This window comes from Neophocaena asiaeorientalis, unplaced genomic scaffold, assembly GCF_003031525.2.
Source record: "Neophocaena asiaeorientalis asiaeorientalis breed wild unplaced genomic scaffold, Neophocaena_asiaeorientalis_V1.1 scaffold46, whole genome shotgun sequence".
Lineage (NCBI taxonomy): Eukaryota > Metazoa > Chordata > Mammalia > Artiodactyla > Phocoenidae > Neophocaena > Neophocaena asiaeorientalis.
The window spans coordinates 4,454,100-4,473,052 of record NW_020175393.1 but is presented as its reverse complement, the minus strand read 5'-3'; the positions used below and the strand labels follow the sequence as shown (position 1 = coordinate 4,473,052).

The 18,953-nt window shown below is 52.6% G+C and overlaps 1 protein-coding gene across 3 annotated transcripts in view; it reads left to right on the top strand.

Moving 5' to 3' along the window:
- Nucleotides 1-18,119, top strand: part of MTCH1 (mitochondrial carrier 1) — an 18,699-nt gene extending 580 nt beyond the window's left edge. Inside the window, exons 2-13 of one of the 3 annotated variants that reach the window (XM_024765872.1) lie at nucleotides 3,994-4,078; nucleotides 7,161-7,267; nucleotides 7,675-7,752; nucleotides 8,120-8,177; nucleotides 8,504-8,555; nucleotides 10,056-10,115; nucleotides 12,625-12,769; nucleotides 14,843-14,890; nucleotides 15,061-15,128; nucleotides 15,406-15,481; nucleotides 15,858-15,967; nucleotides 17,299-17,391. In XM_024765872.1, coding sequence (XP_024621640.1) covers nucleotides 3,994-4,078; nucleotides 7,161-7,267; nucleotides 7,675-7,752; nucleotides 8,120-8,177; nucleotides 8,504-8,555; nucleotides 10,056-10,115; nucleotides 12,625-12,769; nucleotides 14,843-14,890; nucleotides 15,061-15,128; nucleotides 15,406-15,481; nucleotides 15,858-15,947 — 867 coding nt within the window. In that variant the 3' untranslated portion in view covers nucleotides 15,948-15,967; nucleotides 17,299-17,391. Of the gene's footprint in view, nucleotides 1-3,993; nucleotides 4,079-7,160; nucleotides 7,268-7,674; nucleotides 7,753-8,119; nucleotides 8,178-8,503; nucleotides 8,556-10,055; nucleotides 10,116-12,624; nucleotides 12,770-14,842; nucleotides 14,891-15,060; nucleotides 15,129-15,405; nucleotides 15,482-15,857; nucleotides 15,968-17,298 lie in introns of all 3 variants that reach the window. The other 2 variants (XM_024765873.1, XM_024765874.1) reach the window with 2 other exon arrangements.
- Nucleotides 18,120-18,953: the final 834 nt, after the last annotated feature.

Here is an 18,953-nt window from a genome sequence, read left to right as displayed (position 1 = left end):
ACGGTGAGGGATTTGGGGATGCAGGGGGCATGGGTTTGGGGATGCAGGAGAAGGGGGCAAAGGGGTCAGCGACAGATTTGGGAGAGGGTGGAAGGAACAAGGGATTTGGGGGTGCAGGGGAGGGTGCGATGGAACGGAGAGGTAGGTTTGGGAGACGAAAGAATGGAGGCGATGGACTTGGACTAGGAGGGAAGTGGCAGCATTTTGGGGTGAAAGAAAAAACAACAGAATTGGGGGAGGGGTGGGAAGTTTGGGCGATTGGGTGGGTGGGAAGATTGGGGGCCAAGGCAGAATATTCAGAAGATAAGCACGTATTTAGGGTGAAGGGGAGCAAGAGCTTTGGGTTTGATAGAGATGGATTTAAAGCGGTTTGGGGTGGGGGGAACAAAGGACTGGGGGTCATGGCCAAAATTTTAGGAAAGAAAAAGGGGCATCAGACTCCGGGGAGGAGGGGACCGGGGCACTGGATTTAACGGTGACGGAATTTGGTGAGAGAGGCGGAGGCGAATCGGTTTACAGGAGATGGGGGCTCTGGATTTGATGGCGACGACAGATTTGATGGGAGGAGGGGACAGGATGACGTGCTTTGGGGGAGGAGAACAGATAGGGCGACGCAGTGGGGGAGGGGTAGTGGTGATTTGTCTGGAATGGGGAGCCAGGAGGCTTTTAGGGGGAAAGGGATGACGCATTTGGAGGAGAACATTGAATTCACGGTTGGGGGTAGGAGCTGTATGGGGGGATGGGCTGAGGGGTATGGGCGTAGTGGAATTGGGCAGAAGGACCAGTTGGAACACAGGGTAGCAGGATGTGTAGGGGCTGGCAGAAAATGAGGCCAAGGTAGGAAGTCTCTGGAATCGAGGCATGCAGGGCCATTTGGCATATTTGGTGGGACCAGCAGTGCCTTACAGATGAATTGGGCTGCTTGAGAAAGGGAGAGATGGAACTGGAAGGGGGCGCCCGAGCTGAGGTGGAGGGAGTGCATTTGGCAGAATTAGGTGGGCATGACTGAGATGAGCACAATGTAGATGTGGATGGTTTGGGCTTGGACTAATATCTGAAGATTTAGCCTAGAATTTTCAGTTAAGTTGCGGGGGGGGGGGGCATGTTTGAGATGGAGACCTAACCAAAACGAGATTTGATTTGAGTTGAGGCAAATGGGTATCAGATTTACTGTCCTGATAATGGACTGAGAATGGGAGATACAGTTGGAATGAGAGGGACTTGAGAATAGGAGTAATTGAAATCTGAGGAATGGGGGCAGTGGATTTTGGAGTGTGACAAGGAACGTGACAAAGAACCAGGAGATTGGGCAGGGACATTACGGTGCCTGACTAGAATCTAATTGTGACTGAGATTTGGAAATGGCTGATGGGGGAAGGTCGAGACTGGCGTTTGGTTGTGATTTGGGAGTGAGGGCTCCTTTACTTATAAAAATTCAGGTTGTATTTGCAGCAATAGAGATTCCAGCTTTGGGAGAGAAATTGAGGCTTTGGAACTGGTGGTACTTGAGATGAGAAGCAAGGATGATGGAGTGAGATTGGGTGAGGGCTGGGACTTTAGGGTGGCTGATAGGAGTGTCTGTGGAATGGAGGATGTTGGAGTACAAGGAATGGGGGGGTGCTCCATGTGAAGTGGCTCCATCATTTGGACCTTGGTAGGTTTGGTTTACAGGAGATGAAAATTGAAATAAGGGTCACTTGGAAAGGCAGTTGAGGAATGAGAGAGAATGGAGAATGAAGGAGGATAGGGAATTGGGGAATGAGGAAGTCCAGAGGGTGAGAAGAACTGTATGGGAGGTGGATACTGATGGGTGAGCCCAGTTGGGGTGACAGGTGGTCTACCCGATGTGAACGCAGCTGGTGCTGAGTGTAACATATTTGAGGGTGAAGTCTTTTTTTTTTAATTAATTAATTTTTTTTTGGCTGTGTTGGGTCTTCATCGCTGCACGCGGGCTTTCTCTAGTTGTGGTGAGCGGGGGCTATTCTTCGTTGCTGTGCGCGGGCTTCTCACTGCGGTGGCTTCTCTTGCTGCGGAGCGCGGGCTCAGTAGTTGTGGCGCATGGGCTTGCTTGCTCCACAGCATGTGGGATCTTCCTGGACCAGGGATTGAACCTGTGTCCCCTGCATTGGCAGGCGGATTCTTAACCACTGTGCCACCAGGGAAGTCCTTGATGGTGAAAGGTTAATGTGTATAGCTTGGGAATCAGAGGTAACATCTTGCAAAAAGGAAGATCTCAGTTTGGGGGTGCATGGCAGGATTGGATTGGCAGGTCTGGGGGCTGTCCCGATTAAGTGAGTAAGAATGCAGTGCCTGAGATCAGGGCTCATGGGTGTTAGAGATTTGAGGGACTGGCTCTGCTGGTATATGGTATAGAACCACAGCTTTGGCTGTGGTTAGGACTGGGTTAACAGATTTGGGGATGAAATTGGGTGAGTAGACTTGGGAACAAATAATTAGAACTTGAGAGTGAAGGGAATAGGAGTGAGATAGGGTCAGCGTGCCTTTGATAACGCAGGTGGAAGTTAAGTAAATAGACTCAACAGATTTGGGAGCCATGGGGATACAGGATGAAGGGAACAAGCAGGTTTAAGGGTGAAATTGGAATCGATGGGCCTCCCCAGTTGTTGTGACTGGAATGGATAAGGCAGCAAAAGAACATTGGCTCAGACTTGGAGTTGAGGGTGTAAATGGAATGCTGTCTGTATGAGAGAACAAAATCAAAGCAAAACTAACCTCAGAACCTTCGAGCTTTTAACCCAGAAGGGGAAAGGTCTGGAAGGGGAGGGCTAACTGCTTGGTTCACCTGGCCATCCCTTTCCTTCAACTCCCCTGGGCTAGATGTTTTTCTTTTAAGAAGTTCTCTATCGTGGAGGGAGTTTCTTAATTTATGATCAGTAATCTGTCATGTAGCTCAGAATCCCATCCATAAGGGACAGCCTGAACTTCAAAACACTTGACTAAGGTGAGGAAGAAAGGAAATTGAGCCCAGAAAACGCTGGAAGCATACCTAGTTCTATTTAAGGCAGAGCTTCCCAACCCTGCTGTTTCTATCCTCTTCCACATCCAAGAGGAGCTCCTCTGGTCCATGGATTTGTCTGGCCTGCTCTGAGGGACAGGGCTACGGCCCTGGTCCCCTGCCAGGGAAGGGCCTTCTCACACCCCACTAAGGCGCTGGTCTCCTGGACACCTTGGCCCTTGCCTGGCAGCAGAGAATCTTCTCATTAATCGGCAGCATAACAAATGGCCTCACCCCTCAGGAGAAACCTCTCCTCCTCACAGAGGCTTGGGTGGCTTGGTCCTTCACCCACCCATGAGTTTAACACATACCTTAATTATAACCAGCATCTATACAGCAAGAACTATGATAACCCTGCAGAAATGAGGGGGTCATTCTGTCACAGGGATATGGGGTGATCAAGATGAGATCACAGTTGAGGAATTGTTTGAGGAGCAGCTGGGATTCGAGGTGGCTGGGAGTGAGAGGGACAGATTTGTCGACATCTGCAGTGGGTACAGTAAGAAATTTGAGTGTGGGGTGAATGAGCTATCTGAAGTTTGGGGCTGAGATTTGGGTGTGATGTGTTTTGGTGTTGCCACATTTGAGACTGAGACTGGACTGATGTTTTAACCTGGCGATGAGAATTAACAGTTTTTTCTGAGGTGAGCATGGGGTTTGAAGTACATAAACACGGGGGGGTGGTTCTGCACTGGAAATGTCTGGAATTGGAAGGTAAGAATGTTGAGGGATGGGGTGACTTGGATTATGGTAAGGGTGGTATCTGGGACTGGACATTTCTGTGCATTGGGAGATTACACGATGTTGATAGTAATAGACACTGATGAAATTTTGGGTATGTTTTGATGGGGAAAACATCAACAGAAATAGCATTAGACTCCGTGGGAGAAGAGTTAGAGGCCTGGGAAAGGTGAGAAGTAGTAAGACTGAATCAACAGTAGAATCTGACTTTCCCTTTGTATTTGTTGATTCTGAAGGTAGGTCATGAGCCGATGCCCCCCACCATTGGGACCAATGTGCTGGGGAGGAAGGTCCTCTACCTGCCGAGCTTCTTCACCTACGGTGAGTGTGCTTCCCAGGCAGGAAAGCCCACACCGAGAGAGACAAAAAAGAAACGTCAAACAGGGAACAGGCCCAGGTGGCCCTGGGGAGCACACCGGGCAGCATGGGGCACCCAGAGTCAGAGCTGGCGTGGAAGAGGGGTCAGAGGCAGCAGGGTGTCAGCATGGGAGCAGGTGACCAACACAGCTTTGGTCCAGCTCCTCTGTGTGAGCTGCCAGCTGTCAGCCCAGGCAGCAGGATAGGGAGACAGATCCAGGCTGTGCCTGGAAGCAGGGGTAGGGGGCGGATTTCCGGTTTTTTTTTTTGTTTTGCCTTCTGAGCAGTCTGGCTGCCCTTTTAGCAGTTCTTTTGCTTTCCTGCTCCTCCAGCAGGAGGCCCATTGGGGCCTCCTGGGTTCTTTTCCTTTGTCCTGTTCCCCTGCATTCCTCAGGCAGTGGTGCCTACTCACTCAGGCATCTCCATCCCCTGGGTGTAGAACAGTACATGGTGGGTCTTGGCTTCACCCCTGGTGTGCCCTCTTGAGCTGCTCGAGCTCAGGAAGGCTGCTAACTGCTCTGGCCCCATACTCCTTACAGATTCTTCATGCCCAGGCCCTCCATACAAGCACCCGCCCCCTCCGCCCCCTGCAGCCTTGCCTGCCAGAGGGTCTCTCCATCAGGAAGCCCACCACGGTGGAGCTTCCCTGATGCCAGCAAAGCCCACCAGCTGCCTGTGCTGCTCATTCCCTGACCCCCAGCTGGCCAAGGCCGTTTCAGATCCACCATCCCTGTCCCTCTCCCAGTCCCCACCCTTCCCAGACTTCTTTATTTTTTTTATTTTTAATTTTTTTGGTCACACCACATGGCTTGCAGGATCTCAGTTCCCCGACAAGGGATTGAACCCAGGTCACGTCAGTGAAAGCCTGGAATCCTAACCACTAGCCACCAGGGAACTCCCCAGACTTCTTTAACTGTGCCTTTGCTCTCTGTTCACAGCCAGGCTGACCCTCTCATGCTCCCTCCACCTCTGCTCATCTTATCTGTTTAGTCAGTCTAGCATCTTCTCTGAAAATCTTTCTTTCTGCCAAATAACTTGGGGCCTCGCCTCCTGTCACCTTTTTTTCACTTCACACCCTGCTGGCAGAATTTGATGTCATGTTTCTCTTCTAGTTTTGCCACCTCATTGTTGAGTACAGTATAGAGCCAGGTGGAACATGTCATTTTGCGAGGAAATCTGTTCGTATTTGTTTCACTTAAAAGTTGTCAGCGTGGGGAAGGAGGACGTCACAGAATCAGGGAGGCACCCGCCACTGTAGTGCAATGGAGCCGGTATGCAGAGCGACGCTGGATTTGCGGGATTGCGGGAGGCCGGGATGGCAGGCTGCCAATCCCTACGTGTGATTCCTCCATACACCACTATGCAGATTCTAGCCATAGAGAGGTTAGAACCCAGATCATCTCTGTTCATGTCACACAGTCATTCCCGAAAGGACTCAGGGCAGAGGGGTCTTGACAATCACCTTACTGCCTCTTGCAAAGATGAGCAGAGTTCTGAGGTGCTCCCCCCGCCCCCCACCATTTATATAAATGTTGTTCCAGTGCAGATGGTGTAAGCAGACTCCTGGTGTTGGGGAGGGGCTCAGCTGTCTGGCTGTCTAGCGACTGTCTGGACGGGGTCTCCTACTCCCCCTCAGCTATGAAAAGCACCACAGCTGCCATGACATTCTTTGGTGTTCTCCCAGAAAGAACTTCCTGGAGAGTTTTCAGGGACTATAGAGAAACCATGGAATGATGGAGCCCCTTGCTGGCCTCTGTAGACGTTTCTGCATACCTTTGTTCTCACTTGTTCGTAATTCAGCTCTGAGATGGGGAGAAATAGCGGTCCTTACTCCCTTTTTTTCTGGCTAGGAAATTGGATGGAAAGAGGTTAAGTGTCCTGCTGGAGACCACACTCAGGCTTTATCCCGCCAGCTCTCCCTTCTGCTGACTGGCGCTCCCCTCCCCCAAAATAAACCTTCTTTCTGCCTGTTCACTCCGTGAAGCAGGGCGTCCTGGCCACGTCGCCCAGCGTCCTCTCTCCTCCTACTCCTCTCTTTCCAGCACCACCCCAATCTCAGGAAGCCAAACATGCAGGTACCAGGTGCTCTCGGGACCAGGGGAAGCCCATACAGCTGCCACATGGAATTGCTGTTGGCAGACATGTGGCAGAGGAGAGAACGGCACCCTCCCTTGCTGGTTCCCGCCACTGTGCGGTGCTGGAGAGCTAAAGTCTTGGCTCAAGGGGAGCACATTGTCTGAGGGAATGTTCTGCCAGCTTCCAGGTATGCAGGTTTATAAAAATACGTCTCCTTTTTGAACATCATTTAAAAGTTGATATTGAATAAAACAGCAAAACATTAAGAAAGTATCCTTTTAAAGACCCAAACAAAAAAACACTGACTCAAACAGGGTCAGAGTCCAGCTTCCCTGACCACTTAAGTTTTTTTCTATAGAATAGTTCATTGGTGCCTCTGTTTTAGTTACTTCTCCACTGGCTTTCCCCCCTGTAATTAATAAATGCCAGTAGGTGCCAGGTGGGATCCTGCATGCAGCACAGTGACAAGGTGGGGATGGCCCTCTCCGTGGCATGCTCAAAGGACACTCTAGAGCCTTTCCCCTGGGAGCCCTTCCTTTTCCTTTTTCCCTACCTTAGGTTGCAAACTTCATCATCGCTTGTGGTTGCCTTTTTCCATTTTTTCTTTTCCCAGAGAAAAACATTTTTTATAAGCAACAGAATTGGTTCCTAGATTGCAGCACTTAAGTTGCTGAGTTGAGAAACTGTAGCTAAGTTTGCCAAGTAGATTTTCCAAACTACAAAAAGAAAAACGTATGAACTTGTTTGTCAGAAAAATATGTTTTGAAGGTTTTACAAAAAGAAATGGGCTAGAAAAGGTGTTTGGGAGTGGGGCCCGATTGCTTCCGGGGTCCTGGACGGTGCTCCCTTCCGTGACTGAAGTCAGCAGGTACTGAAGAAGGACAAGCTGCGTCTGGTCTGGGTGTGAATGTGACCCAGGAGTGGGTGCGTCTGGGCTGAATGTGACGCTGCCACCTCTGCTTTCTTGTAGCCAAGTACATTGTGCAAGTGGATGGGAAGATAGGGCTATTCCGAGGCCTGAGCCCCCGGCTGATGTCCAACGCCCTCTCCACCGTGACCCGGGGCAGCATGAAGAAGGTGAGCCCGGGCTGAAGCCAGGACCCGTTGCCCGAGGTTCCCCTGAGCCCCCTGCCACCCCTGGAGGCAGCCATGTGCACGGTCCTGCTTCTCGGTTCCCAGACTGGTCAGGGCTCCACCCTAGTACCAAAGCCAGACTCCAAGCCCTGGTGGTCCAACGCCGAGTCTCCTCAATTGGAAAGGCCCCTGCCTCACCATCTGCCTGCTTTCTTACAAATGTGACACTAGGCAGGGACTTTCTCCCCCCTAGCTCCAGCCCCAGGGGGTTACCCAAGGTGGGCCCAGCTAATGGACATGGCCAAGAAAATAGTAGGAGCTGTTTCCTGCCCTCTCCATCCCTTCAAAGTTACATCGAAGAGGTGCACCTGTATTTTGCTTTTGATCCACCTTTGTTCTTTGCATCTCAGGTTTTCCCTCCAGATGAGATTGAGCAGGTTGCCAACAAAGATGACATGAAGACTTCTCTGAAGAAAGTGGTGAAGGAGGTGGGTACCTGGAATTGGAGAGGAGAGCCTGATTATCTCTCACTGCCCAGTTGGGCAGGTCACTGAAGAGTCACAGTTGGGGCCTGCTGTGTGCACAGTGGAGTGGGATGTGGAAGGAGCCCCAGCAGGGCCACTGCAGGGAATCACAGAAAGCCTCTCAGCCGCCACGGGACCTGGCCTGGGACCTGGCAGCAGTCCTGGGTAGAGGGAATTTTGTGTGGGTGACAAGGGGGGCCATCTGAGGTAGACCGACCCCACATGGGTGCTGCAGGATCCCAGTTTTTCCCATGTAAGTGCTTATAGCTCCCAGTGAGCACCACTTCCAGAGACAGGCCAGACCAAGTCCCCGCCCTCTGCTCTCTTGCAGACCTCCTATGAGATGATGATGCAGTGCGTGTCCCGCATGCTGGCCCACCCCCTGCATGGTGAGCCGCCCCATTGGAGACTGCATCTCAGCTGTGGGGTGACCCCTCATGGGCTGTAGACGGGCAGCGGTAGAATTACTGGGAAGTAGTATCACTGGAATTGGCTGGGAGTTCAGTCCAAAGGGAGCTGGGGCTCTTCCCAGCCAGAAGAAATGGGATGCCGTGGTCATGGGGTGTGATGGGGAATCCCAGGGGCCCTCCTCCCCTCCCGCGCTCTGACATGGGCCGTGTTGTGCAGTGGCCACTGTGCCGGGCACCCCACCCATAGCTGGGGAGTCTTGGGCTTTGGCCACCATGTCACCTGTTTGTGTTTTCTCTTTCCTCAGTCATCTCAATGCGCTGCATGGTCCAGTTTGTGGGACGGGAGGCCAAGTACAGGTGGGTAATTCTTAGGGTTGGCAGGAGTGGCCCTGTCACTATTCACAGTCTGCCAGGACAGGCCATACTGTGGTCAGCTGCTGCCCCTTTTCTGCCCTATTTCTTGTGTGCCAGCTTCAGAGGAATGGGGTAGTGGCTTCCATAGTCTGGGTCCAGGGGTATTTTCTCCCTCTCTTGTCTGGGGCAGCCCTGGATGAGCCTAGATGCCCTGCAGAGGGGTGAGTGGGATAGGAGTCCAGTTGGATTAGGAGTCCTGGCGGGGTTCCCTCCTAGACCCCCTAGGTTATGCCCTAGCCCTTTTTCCAGCTGTCACAGAAGCCAGCTTAGAGTTTGTTTCATCCTCTCCTAAGCAGCCGTCCACCCCATGGCCTTGGGGCTTGGCTCTTCCATTGTTTACCAAATATTTACCCAGCACCTGCCATGCCTGACACTGAGCTGGATCTGTAGGGGCATAGGTGTGTTGACACAGTCCTTCCCTGTGGCACTTGTGCCCTCCCTGCCCCTCTGAGGCTCAGTGCAGGACAGGAGGTGGGTCCTGGAGGCTCGTGGCAGGAGTACATGCATCTGTTATCCTTCCTCGCTCAGATTCTTATTTCCTGGGTTCAGTTGTTTTCTGCTGCTGTCCTTGGGGCCACTGCCCCAGGAAGCTTGGCTGCCATGGTGCCTCATTTTGAGTTCACTAATGGGAAATTGGCCCATTCCCCCAGTGGGCTTAGAACCCAGTGGGCTGAGCTACTGTCCTGAGAGGAAGGGTAGCGGGGCCTGGCAGGGCTCTGGCTCCCACCGTCTTTCTCCTAGGCTACCCTGGCCCTCTTGGCTTCGCAGAGCCTCTATGCAGAACAGGTCACTTGGCATTGTCACAGGTCACAGAGGTTGCACTTGAGCCTCCTTTGCATTTCACACCTAAGACATCCCAGCCTGTCCTGTGATCTCTAACAGGCTGCAGTGGGCAGGGTGCGCATCCCCGAGTTCCCTGCTGGGGAGGGCCAGATGCCTTTTCCCAAGCTGCGTCTGTGCAGTCTGATCACAGGGCCTCCTGCTGCAGGGCCCTGTTTCTCTGCCCTCTGGGAAGGTGCTTCTCTCCACTCGCCACCTCTCCTCTCTCTGTGGGACATGCAGGCTTCTTTGCCAGAAGGTTGTTCAGCCAGAAGTAAGCACTAGAGCCAGGCAGGAGAAGGTCCTGTCGCTTCTGCAGCAGCCCAGGCGAGAAGGTTCATTCCTACATTCCAGATCCATAGAAAAAAGCAGTAGAGAACTGGGGTTCTGCCCCTGTGGGTGGTTGGGTTTCCCCAGTCTCCATAAACTGCATAGACGCCCTCTCACTCCCCAACAGAGCTGTAATCATCTACACTTGGGTTCTGCCTGGTGACAGAGAATGCCCCCTCTCCATCCTGGCCAGGACTGGATGGCTCTGAGCAAGGGTGGCAGGCTCTGCTCCACACCAGGGCATGGGCTTCTCCAAGGTGCCCGGGTGACGTTGTATCCCTGTGTTCTCCACAGCGGCGTGTTGAGCTCCATTGGGAAGATTTTCAAAGAAGAGGGGCTGCTGGGATTCTTTGTGTACGTGAGTTTATACACCCCATAACTGGCCACGGAGCATGGCTCTACTAACAGGCGCATTCTCAGGCCACAGCTGTTGGCCTCAGACTAACCACAGGGCTCTGTCCCTGCCTGAGCACCTGCTCCTTGGCCCGTAGAGCTCCATGGCCTATGCGAGCTACGGATCATCGGGAACAAAGCTGCCCAGCTCTGTCCACATCGCGGCTTACACAGAAATGGTACTGTTTGTCCAGCACGCTGGGGGTGGGGGTGGCCAAAACCGCACCCCCGACCCCACTGTCCCCGTCCATGTGCTCCAGGGCTGGGGGTGGGCACGAGGCTGGTCTTCCATCATCCTTGGTTTCACTGCTGAAAAGTCACTGAAAATCTGTGACATGGGCTGAAGGTCAAGCCCTGGCAGCTCACAGGCTGACTCCAGCTGATGGATCCTGTTTGACATAGCACTTCTGAGAAATTAGTTCTTCATATTCAACATTTAGGATGTTTCACAAAACAATCCCTATTTCTGGCTTCTCTTAAAAAGTCAAGACCTGGCTGTGCTGGGCCTGTGTTTCTGCAGAGCAGATGTCTTCAGGGCACACAATCTCCTGAGGGCCCCGGACCCCCTGCCCTCCTTGGTGTCTCACACCCATCTTACTCCACCTGTAAAGAAAGCTCACACCGAAAAGACTGTAAACTACAAACAGAACCCAAAGTCCAGGCCTGACAAGTATTTTTTGTTTTGCTTTTTTAAGGTCTAGGCAGAGACATACATGCTGTTAAATACACAGTACACTAGACATGGGGCTCTCTGTTAACTCATCTTGTGGTTTCATCATTGGCCAGGTGTTCTGTGTGTAGGCGTGTGTGTGTGTGTGGTTCTCACTAGGAGGTGATTTTGCTCCAGGGGACATCTGTAATGTCTGGAGACATCTTTGATGGTCACAGCTGGGATCTAGTGGGTGGAGACCAGGGATGCAGCTAAACATCCTGCAGTGCAGAGGTCAGCCCCCATGACAAAGAATCATCCAGACCTGAAGGTCAATAGTGTCGAGGTTGATAAACCTTGATTTATACACACACATATTTATATGTATATTCATGTCTATGTGTATGTACACATATGTATGGGTGTGCATATATATGTGTGTGAATAAATATTTGCTTGTGTGACTGGTGCTTCAGACCCTAAAACACTACATATCGCCACCTCTGGTGTTTTTCACACATTGTATACATTCTTTTCTGGTGTGTGAGTAGGATTCCCACACAACAGATACCTTACCCATTGGGTTCTTTTTTTTTCTTCACGTGTTTGTAGAACAGGTGATGTACATACTCAGAAAGCACTGAGTGTACCTGTGAAAAGTCAGTCTGAGCACAGGTGGAAGCAACAGGGTTGGAAATTGCATTCATGAAGGTTCACTTTATTTATTTCTCTCATATCATAGATGTGTTATAGGTATTTTGAACTTTCAAATATTTTGAAATAAGATTTTTGAAAGCTCAAATATCATAATTCTGTGTCCTCTCTCCAAGAGATAGCTGTTTTCCTGGAGATCTTTCCACGTCCTTCTATATCTAAACAAGCAAATAAACACATTCAAAAAAAAAAACCCACAAGGGCTTCCCTGGTGGCGCAGTGGTTAAGAATCCGCCTGCCAATGCAGGGGACACGGGTTCGAGCCCTGCTCCGGGAAGATCCCACATGCCGCAGAGCAACTACACCCGTGCACCACAACTACTGAAGCCCGCGCGCCTAGAGCCCGTGCTCCACAACAAGAGAAGCCACCGCAACGAGAAGCCCACGCACTGCAACGAAGAGTAGCCCCCCCGCTCGCCGCAACTAGAGAAAAGCTTGCACAAAGCAACAAAGACCCAATGCAGCCAAAAATAAATAAATAAAAAGAAAAAAAAAACCCCAAACCCACAAGTATCACACAGGACCCACTGGTCTCGATCTGGCTTTTTGCCCTCAGCACTGTGTTTTAGGGAAGCTTCACGTTAGTGTGTAGAGATGCGCATTCTAAAGGCCATCACTTTAAAAGTCAGCCCTCCGCGTAAAAGCTTGTATGGAATGTTTTTAGTGGAACATTCCAGGGGTGAATTCAGGTGCACTGAGCAAAGTGTTTTGTGAGAGTGGATTGGGTAAAAAGGCCAGGAGAAGATGGCTAACGTGTAGGTACTCTTTCATAATCTGCATTGGAAAATCCCGGATTTTGCACCATTCATATCTTAAGGCCCAGCTTCTGTGGTTTGAACACCGCTTGTGAGACCATTAACTTGTGCTGTCAGATGTAGCATATAACACACATACCACCCCCCACTCCCTGTGGAGAAAGGAGCACTGCTTTCCCGCTGTGGATAGCTGCTGGCCCACGTGGCCCCTGCGGGCTTCCTTCCCGAGGTGGTGCTGGTGGATATGCTGAAGTTTTGAGCTTGGAACATCCTTGTCTGCTTCCTGGGTGTGGAGCCCCCAGGAAATGTTCTCTTCCCTCCCCTGCTCATCTTTGCTCACCTTGTTTTTTAGTGGCTTAATCCCTCACCTCCTGGGAGATGTGGTTTTCTTGTGGGGCTGTAACCTGCTGGCCCACTTCATCAATGCCTACCTGGTGGATGACAGCGTGAGTGACACCCCAGGGGGGCTGGGGAACGACCAGAATCCAGGTTCCCAGGTTGGTTGGAACAAGGACTTGTCCATCTTTCCATGTACTGCTGATGCCCAGGGTCTGGGGCAGACTTGAGGACTCTGGGATTCTGAGTACTGGGCCCCTAGGGCTGGAGAGGGCCTCTGGGGAGGGGTCTGAGGAGAAGACTCTGGTTGTCCCTGGGTCAGCTTTGCCTCCGAGGAGAACGGCCTCGAGAGAGGAGATCGCTAACAAGACGTAGAGGGGTTTATGGAATGCCCGTCCCTGTGCAGCTTTAGGTCAAACAGACCCTAGCTTATCCACGGCTAGTCTGAGGCAGTGACCCAAACCAAACTAGGGATCCCTGGTAAATCAGGATGTAGACCAGCTAATAATAACCCTTGAACTTCCGCTCAGTGTTTTAGGCTTTTTCAAGCCCTTTAGTGAACATTATGACATTTGATCCTGACAGCACCTCAGTTGTGAAAGGAACAGAGCAGGTATAACATCCTGTTTTACAGACAGATGAGACCCAGAGATTGAAGGGCTCTCCCGGGGCCCTTGCCTGCGAATTGACAGGGCTGGGACTAGGTCTTTCCCTGGGCCAGGCTGAGGGTGCTTCAGTCAGCTAGGAAGTGTACCATGCAGGTGCACCCCACTCTTGTTAGCAGTGGTCTACACAGCCTGGTATGCACAGACCTCTCGGCAGATTGGGTCAGGCACGGGGAGGCCTTGGTCCTTCTAAAAGGCACTTGTTGAGGAAAGGTTTCTGGGGATCTGATAGGTCAGCTGGTTCGGCCTGACCCAAGATAAGAGTTGGGGAGCAGTGATAGGCAGGGGTTCCTGGGAGCCAGACATTCTAACAGTAGGAATCACCCACCATCGGAGGCTGGGTGAGGGATTGGGGACCTGTCTGCCGGAATCACTTTGTTGGGGTGGGTGGGGTTCATAGTCTCCGTGTGTCTGTGTCTGGGCCCCAGAATGGCAGTTCAGGGGTGGGGGCGGTCTGGGAAAGAGTCTGTGGTGAGGGGTGCCTCTGAGAGCTCGCAGCTGGGGCAGAGGGAAACTGGCCATTTGAATTGGGTAGGTGAGTCTTACTGGCCTTTCAATGTGAGCAGATAACAGTTGCTCCATAGAGAGCAGCTCCCACCTGCAATTACAGTAGCACAGTGCCCCTTTCTCGAGGGCGTTATGGGTGGGTCAGCTGCTGCCTTCACATACAGAACAAGCCTGGGACAGCTGGGGTTCCTTGAAGGGGAGGGGTGTCCCACAGCTGATTGGTTCCTCCAGTCCAGGTGGGCAGGTGTTTGACCAGGGGCTACTGCACTTACCTCACTGAGAACAGCAGTCGACACTTCACTGAAAGTATTTTTCACGTGCTTTTCTGTGTGTGGCTTAAAGGCTAAGATGAGGCTGCCACTCAGGCAGGGGTCTGAGCAAATCTCCACCCAGGGTTGCAGGGCATCCATCGGGTGGGATGGCCATGTCACAGGAAGCTGAGGGATAGGTAGTCACCCTTTGTAGTTCGGGGTTGTTTCATGGGCAAAGTTGAATTCAGGAGTTGGGGCCTGAAGGGGGTGAGAGTTTGGTGAGGTAGGGTGGCAGTAAGCCCAGGGTTGCCCTTCACCTTATGCTACAGGACCCAGGATTCTGTGTGCAGTTCAGATGGTTGCCTGACTTTCCATTCAGTAAGCACTTACTGTGCGCTGAGCCCTGGGCAGGCACCGATCGAGGCAAACAAAGGCCCAGCCCTCGCAGCTTACAGCTCGGATGAGGTTACGTAGGCCACAGCCCATGATCCCACCTACCTCGTCTCTTCCACTCACCATCCCTGGCTGGGTCACAGAAGGCCCTCCAGTCCGGATATCCCACTTCTACCTCCCAGATCTTCTCTTGGCTCTGACTGCTAGGCCACAGAAGCTGCTGGCAGGCCCTGAAAGGGAGCACAGCGTGTGCCGCGGGCATGTGAGGAGCTGAGCGCAGAGGGGGTGTGAGGCCAGTGCGGAGGGCGAGGTGAAGGGGCTGCAGACCAGGCAGCGCGGGCGGGGCGGGGGCCTGCATGTTTGAAGTCTGCATCCCGAGGTACCTGGGGCAAGCCAGTCTCCCTTTTTGTCTTTTCAGTTCAGCCAGGCCCTGGCCATCCGGAGCTACACTAAATTTGTGATGGGGGTAAGTCTGGCCAGCTGCTCTTCCCTCTGAGCTGAGGGCCTGGGCGGGGCTTCGGAGGCCAGCTCTGGAGATGGCTGGAGGCAGGCCCTGGTCTAGGGTGTGCCTGCTCCTGGAGCCCAGGTCGGGGGCTGGTGGTAGGTGGGCTCACTGACCCTCAGGTCTCCCTGCAGATCGCAGTGAGCATGCTGACCTACCCCTTCCTGCTGGTCGGTGATCTCATGGCCGTGAATAACTGCGGGTAGGTGTGTGCCCCTCCGCAGGCACCCTGCCAAGGCTGCTGGGGGGACCTGGCTGAGCCCGTCCAGTGCCCTGCCCCCTCCCACCTGCTCTATGTGTGGGCTTGGCCCACTAGGCCCCTGGCTTCCTCTGGGATTCATTGCACCCCTTTGGGAGGAATCTGTGGTTTGGTATGGGGGTGGTGGCAGCCCCAAGCCATTTCTTCATGAGGGCTCCTTTTCCTTAGCTGAGCTGTCTCCCACTGTTCTCTGGATCTAACATGCTCTCCTTCCCCGCAGGCTGCAGGCCGGGCTACCCCCTTATTCCCCAGTGTTCAAATCCTGGATCCACTGCTGGAAGTACCTGAGTGTGCAGGTAAGCCTGCTCTCCAGGGAGGTTTTTCTCACTTTTCCACATCAGTCAGATGGAAAGGTTTTGTGGACTCTTCATTACATGGAAAGTTAAGGGGTTGTCATGGAATCCGATGTTGTAAGGAGGATAAAGAGAATGTAGACTTTTGGTTTGAGGCATTTAAATTAAATTTTCACTTTATTTTATTGGATTGGCCAAAAAGTTCATTCGGTTTTTTTCCGTAACCTGTAGAAGGGGTTTGAGGTGGTCAGATCTGAATTTACTTAAGAATTACACATCAGACAAGGTCTTCTTTTCTTCAACTCTCAAAGACTCTTAGAACAAGTATGAGGGAGCCCACAGGGTAGGTGGTGAAGCCCAAGAACTTCTTATACCTCAGGTAACCTGGGATGAAAACACACCTGGCATGTTGGAGGCCGGCCCCTCCCTCCACCCGCGCAGGATGCCCCAGGTGCCCAGGAGAGCCTGAGGGTGGAGCTGGGCCATGTGGTGAGCTTGGCGAGCTTTGTGGGGAGTCTCTTATTTTTATGAGCTTAACTGTCTGCAGGGTCTTTCTCAGTCCTTTGTGGTTGTGTGAGAAGGGTTGTGTGTAAAGTGACAGGACTGGGGGCAGCCTGGCCTGGGCATGAGAAGTGCCCGGGCTTGGTGTAGATCAGCCAGGCGGCAAGCCAGGGGGGTGTTGGGGCGGGGCAGGGCGAAGGCTCGGGTCATTGGGTGGTTTTCTGAATTAGACAAGCCGAGACTCCAGTTCACAGAGCAACAGCTAGTGCCTAGGCAGCACCTTCTGAGAGGTGAGGTTGCGTCCAGTGGATTGGTCACTGTTAGACTTGGGGAAGGTGGGGTGGGGCTGGGGAATTGGGGCAGAATCCCCTTACTTTGCAGATTTCCTGAGTCTGCCAGTCTTGAAGTCTTTGTGTTCTATGCCCAAGCACCCTCCTGCTGGCTGGAGCTCTGGGTCAAGGATCCAGGTGGCTGGCCCAGGACAGATCCCTGACTTTTCCTGACCTTGGTTGGCTTCAGAGTAAAATGGGGCAGTGGCCTGGGCAGGAGGAGCTAGCACACTGACTGGCCTCAAGGTTGAGAAAGGGACAGATAAGAGGAAAGCAGGGAGGCCAGAGACAGACGCAGGCCTTCCAGCAAATCCAGTTGGTCCTACATGTATCACATCCTCTAATATTGGAGGAGCCCCAGTCCACTTGGGCTCTGAAGCCAGAGGGCAGTGAGTCTCCTCTGGGGGTTACTCAGTAGCCCGGTGAATACTGGACACCCGGGACTTCCCTGATGGCGCAGTGGTTGACAATCTGCCTGCCAATGCAGGGGACACGGGTTTGAGTCCTGGTCCAGGAAGATCCCACATGCCGCGGAGCAACTAAGCCTGTGCGCCACAACTACTGAGCCCATGCGCCACAACTACTGAAGCCCGTGCGCCACAACTACTGAAGCCCGTGCGCCTAGAGCCTGTGCTCCGCAACAAGAGGAGCCACCGCAGTGACAAGCCCGCGCACCACAACGAAGAGTAGCCCCCACTCGCTACAACCAGAGAAAAGGCCGTGCGCAGCAACGAAGACACAACACAGCCAAAAATAAATTAAAAAATATATATATTGGACACCCTGTGGCATGAAGTAAACTGCTCCCTAGTGCTTCAGCACAGAGCAGATTCTGACCTTGCCCTCAGGAATGCAAACCTAGGCCCTCTATCTCCGACTCTGGGGTCTCTGAGCTACTGGACCCTTCTTTGTCTTTCGCTGGCCTGGCTCTGGGGTGGGATGAGAAGCATGGCCTCCCTTTCACTGACCCTACTGCTCCTTCCAATCCAGGGCCAGCTCTTTCGAGGCTCCAGCCTGCTTTTCCGCCGGGTGTCATCAGGATCGTGCTTTGCCCTGGAGTAACCTGAATCACCTAAAAAAAAACACGCTCTCTCAGCCTGGCCACCGTGGGTGAGGCCTGATCATCTCGGGGCACCTGTAAGACAGCCAACCCAGCAGCACCTTAGATGTGCTCCAGCACAGCCGGGCTTTGGTTTCCATATATGCCGTGTGTCCAGAAGTAGGGGTTGGGTGGGGGTGAGGCTGCGTCCAGTGGATTGGTCACTGTTAGACCTGGGGGAGGTGGGGTGGGGCTGGGAAATTGGGGCAGAATCCCCTTACTTTGCAGATTTCCTGAGTCTGTCTTGTGCAGGGTGCCAAAGAATGGCTTGTGGAGGCCCACGTTGGATGGGCAAAGGCTCATGAAGTCAGGTCCCAACCCCCATTCACACCCCTCGAGTCAGCCCCAGCTCTCATCCTGCAGCTCAGCTGGGAGTGTCACTCTCTTGCTTTGTAAATAAGGTGTGATCCCTTTCACGAGGCCGCTGTCATGCCCAGGCCTTTGCTAGGAGACTGTCTTCGTTTTTCTCAACACTACTTTTCTGATGAGACAGCACCTTCTGAAAGGGAAATCATGTGACTGCTAAGAACGTGTCCTTCTCGTCAGATGTTCATTGGTGTAATGGTGATGCCTTACGTGCAGGATATGGTTACCTGTGCACTTGTGAACACCCAGATGTTAGGCAGATCAGTGTCTTTTCCTATCCAGTTTAAAGTTCCTAATAAGATTTGACCCTTTCTCCCTCAAATAAATTCATTGGTGGTGGTTTGGAGCTTTGTGGGGAGTCTCTTATTTTTAAGGAAAATAAGACAGCTTAACTGTCTGCAGGGTCTTTCTTAGTCCTTTGTGGTTGTGTGAGAAGGGTTGTGTGTAAAGTGACAGGACTGGGGGCAGCCTGGCCTGGGCATGAGAAGTGCCCGGGCTTGGTGTAGATCAGCCAGAAGGCAGGCTGGGGGTGTTGTGGGGGGCAGGGCGAAGGCTCAGGTCATTGGGTGGTTTTCTGAATTAGACAAGCCGAGACTCCAGTTCACAGAGCAACAGCTAGTGCCTAGACCTCTTCCCAGGGAGACAGGAGCTCTAAAGGTCCTCCCAGCTTCAGAAAATGTTCCACCCAAACCCCCAGCTGTCCTCTCAGACTGTTTGCAGATGACATTGTGGGGTTTTACCAAGTCGGTTGGTGTAGCAGTCCCGTGGTTACAGCAGAAGGAGTGGACACAGGCCCAGCTGAAGCACTGAGCTTGGCCTTCTCTGGAAAAGGCAAAGCTCCCTTCATTTGCTTCTGCCCAACATTTGCTTTTGCCTATAAACAGGCAGAACTTACAAATGGAACCTGCTGGCCCCTAGAGACCGTGGGCTTCCAGCTGATGGGGTTTTAATACCAGTTGAGGGCCAGCTTGGTTCCCCAAATGTTTCTCTGCCCTTGTTGTAGGGGAGATGGCTTCGGAGAGCTGGACTTTGGGACTTTGGTCATACTTCCTCACAGGTATGGGCTGGGTCATGCCCAGGGAAGGCCCTGGGATGCTTTTGCAGAACTGGTTTTCCCCATTGGCCTAGTAACAGTTGCCCCAGTTTACCTTACGTATCCTTGTTCCCCAGGAACACAGGA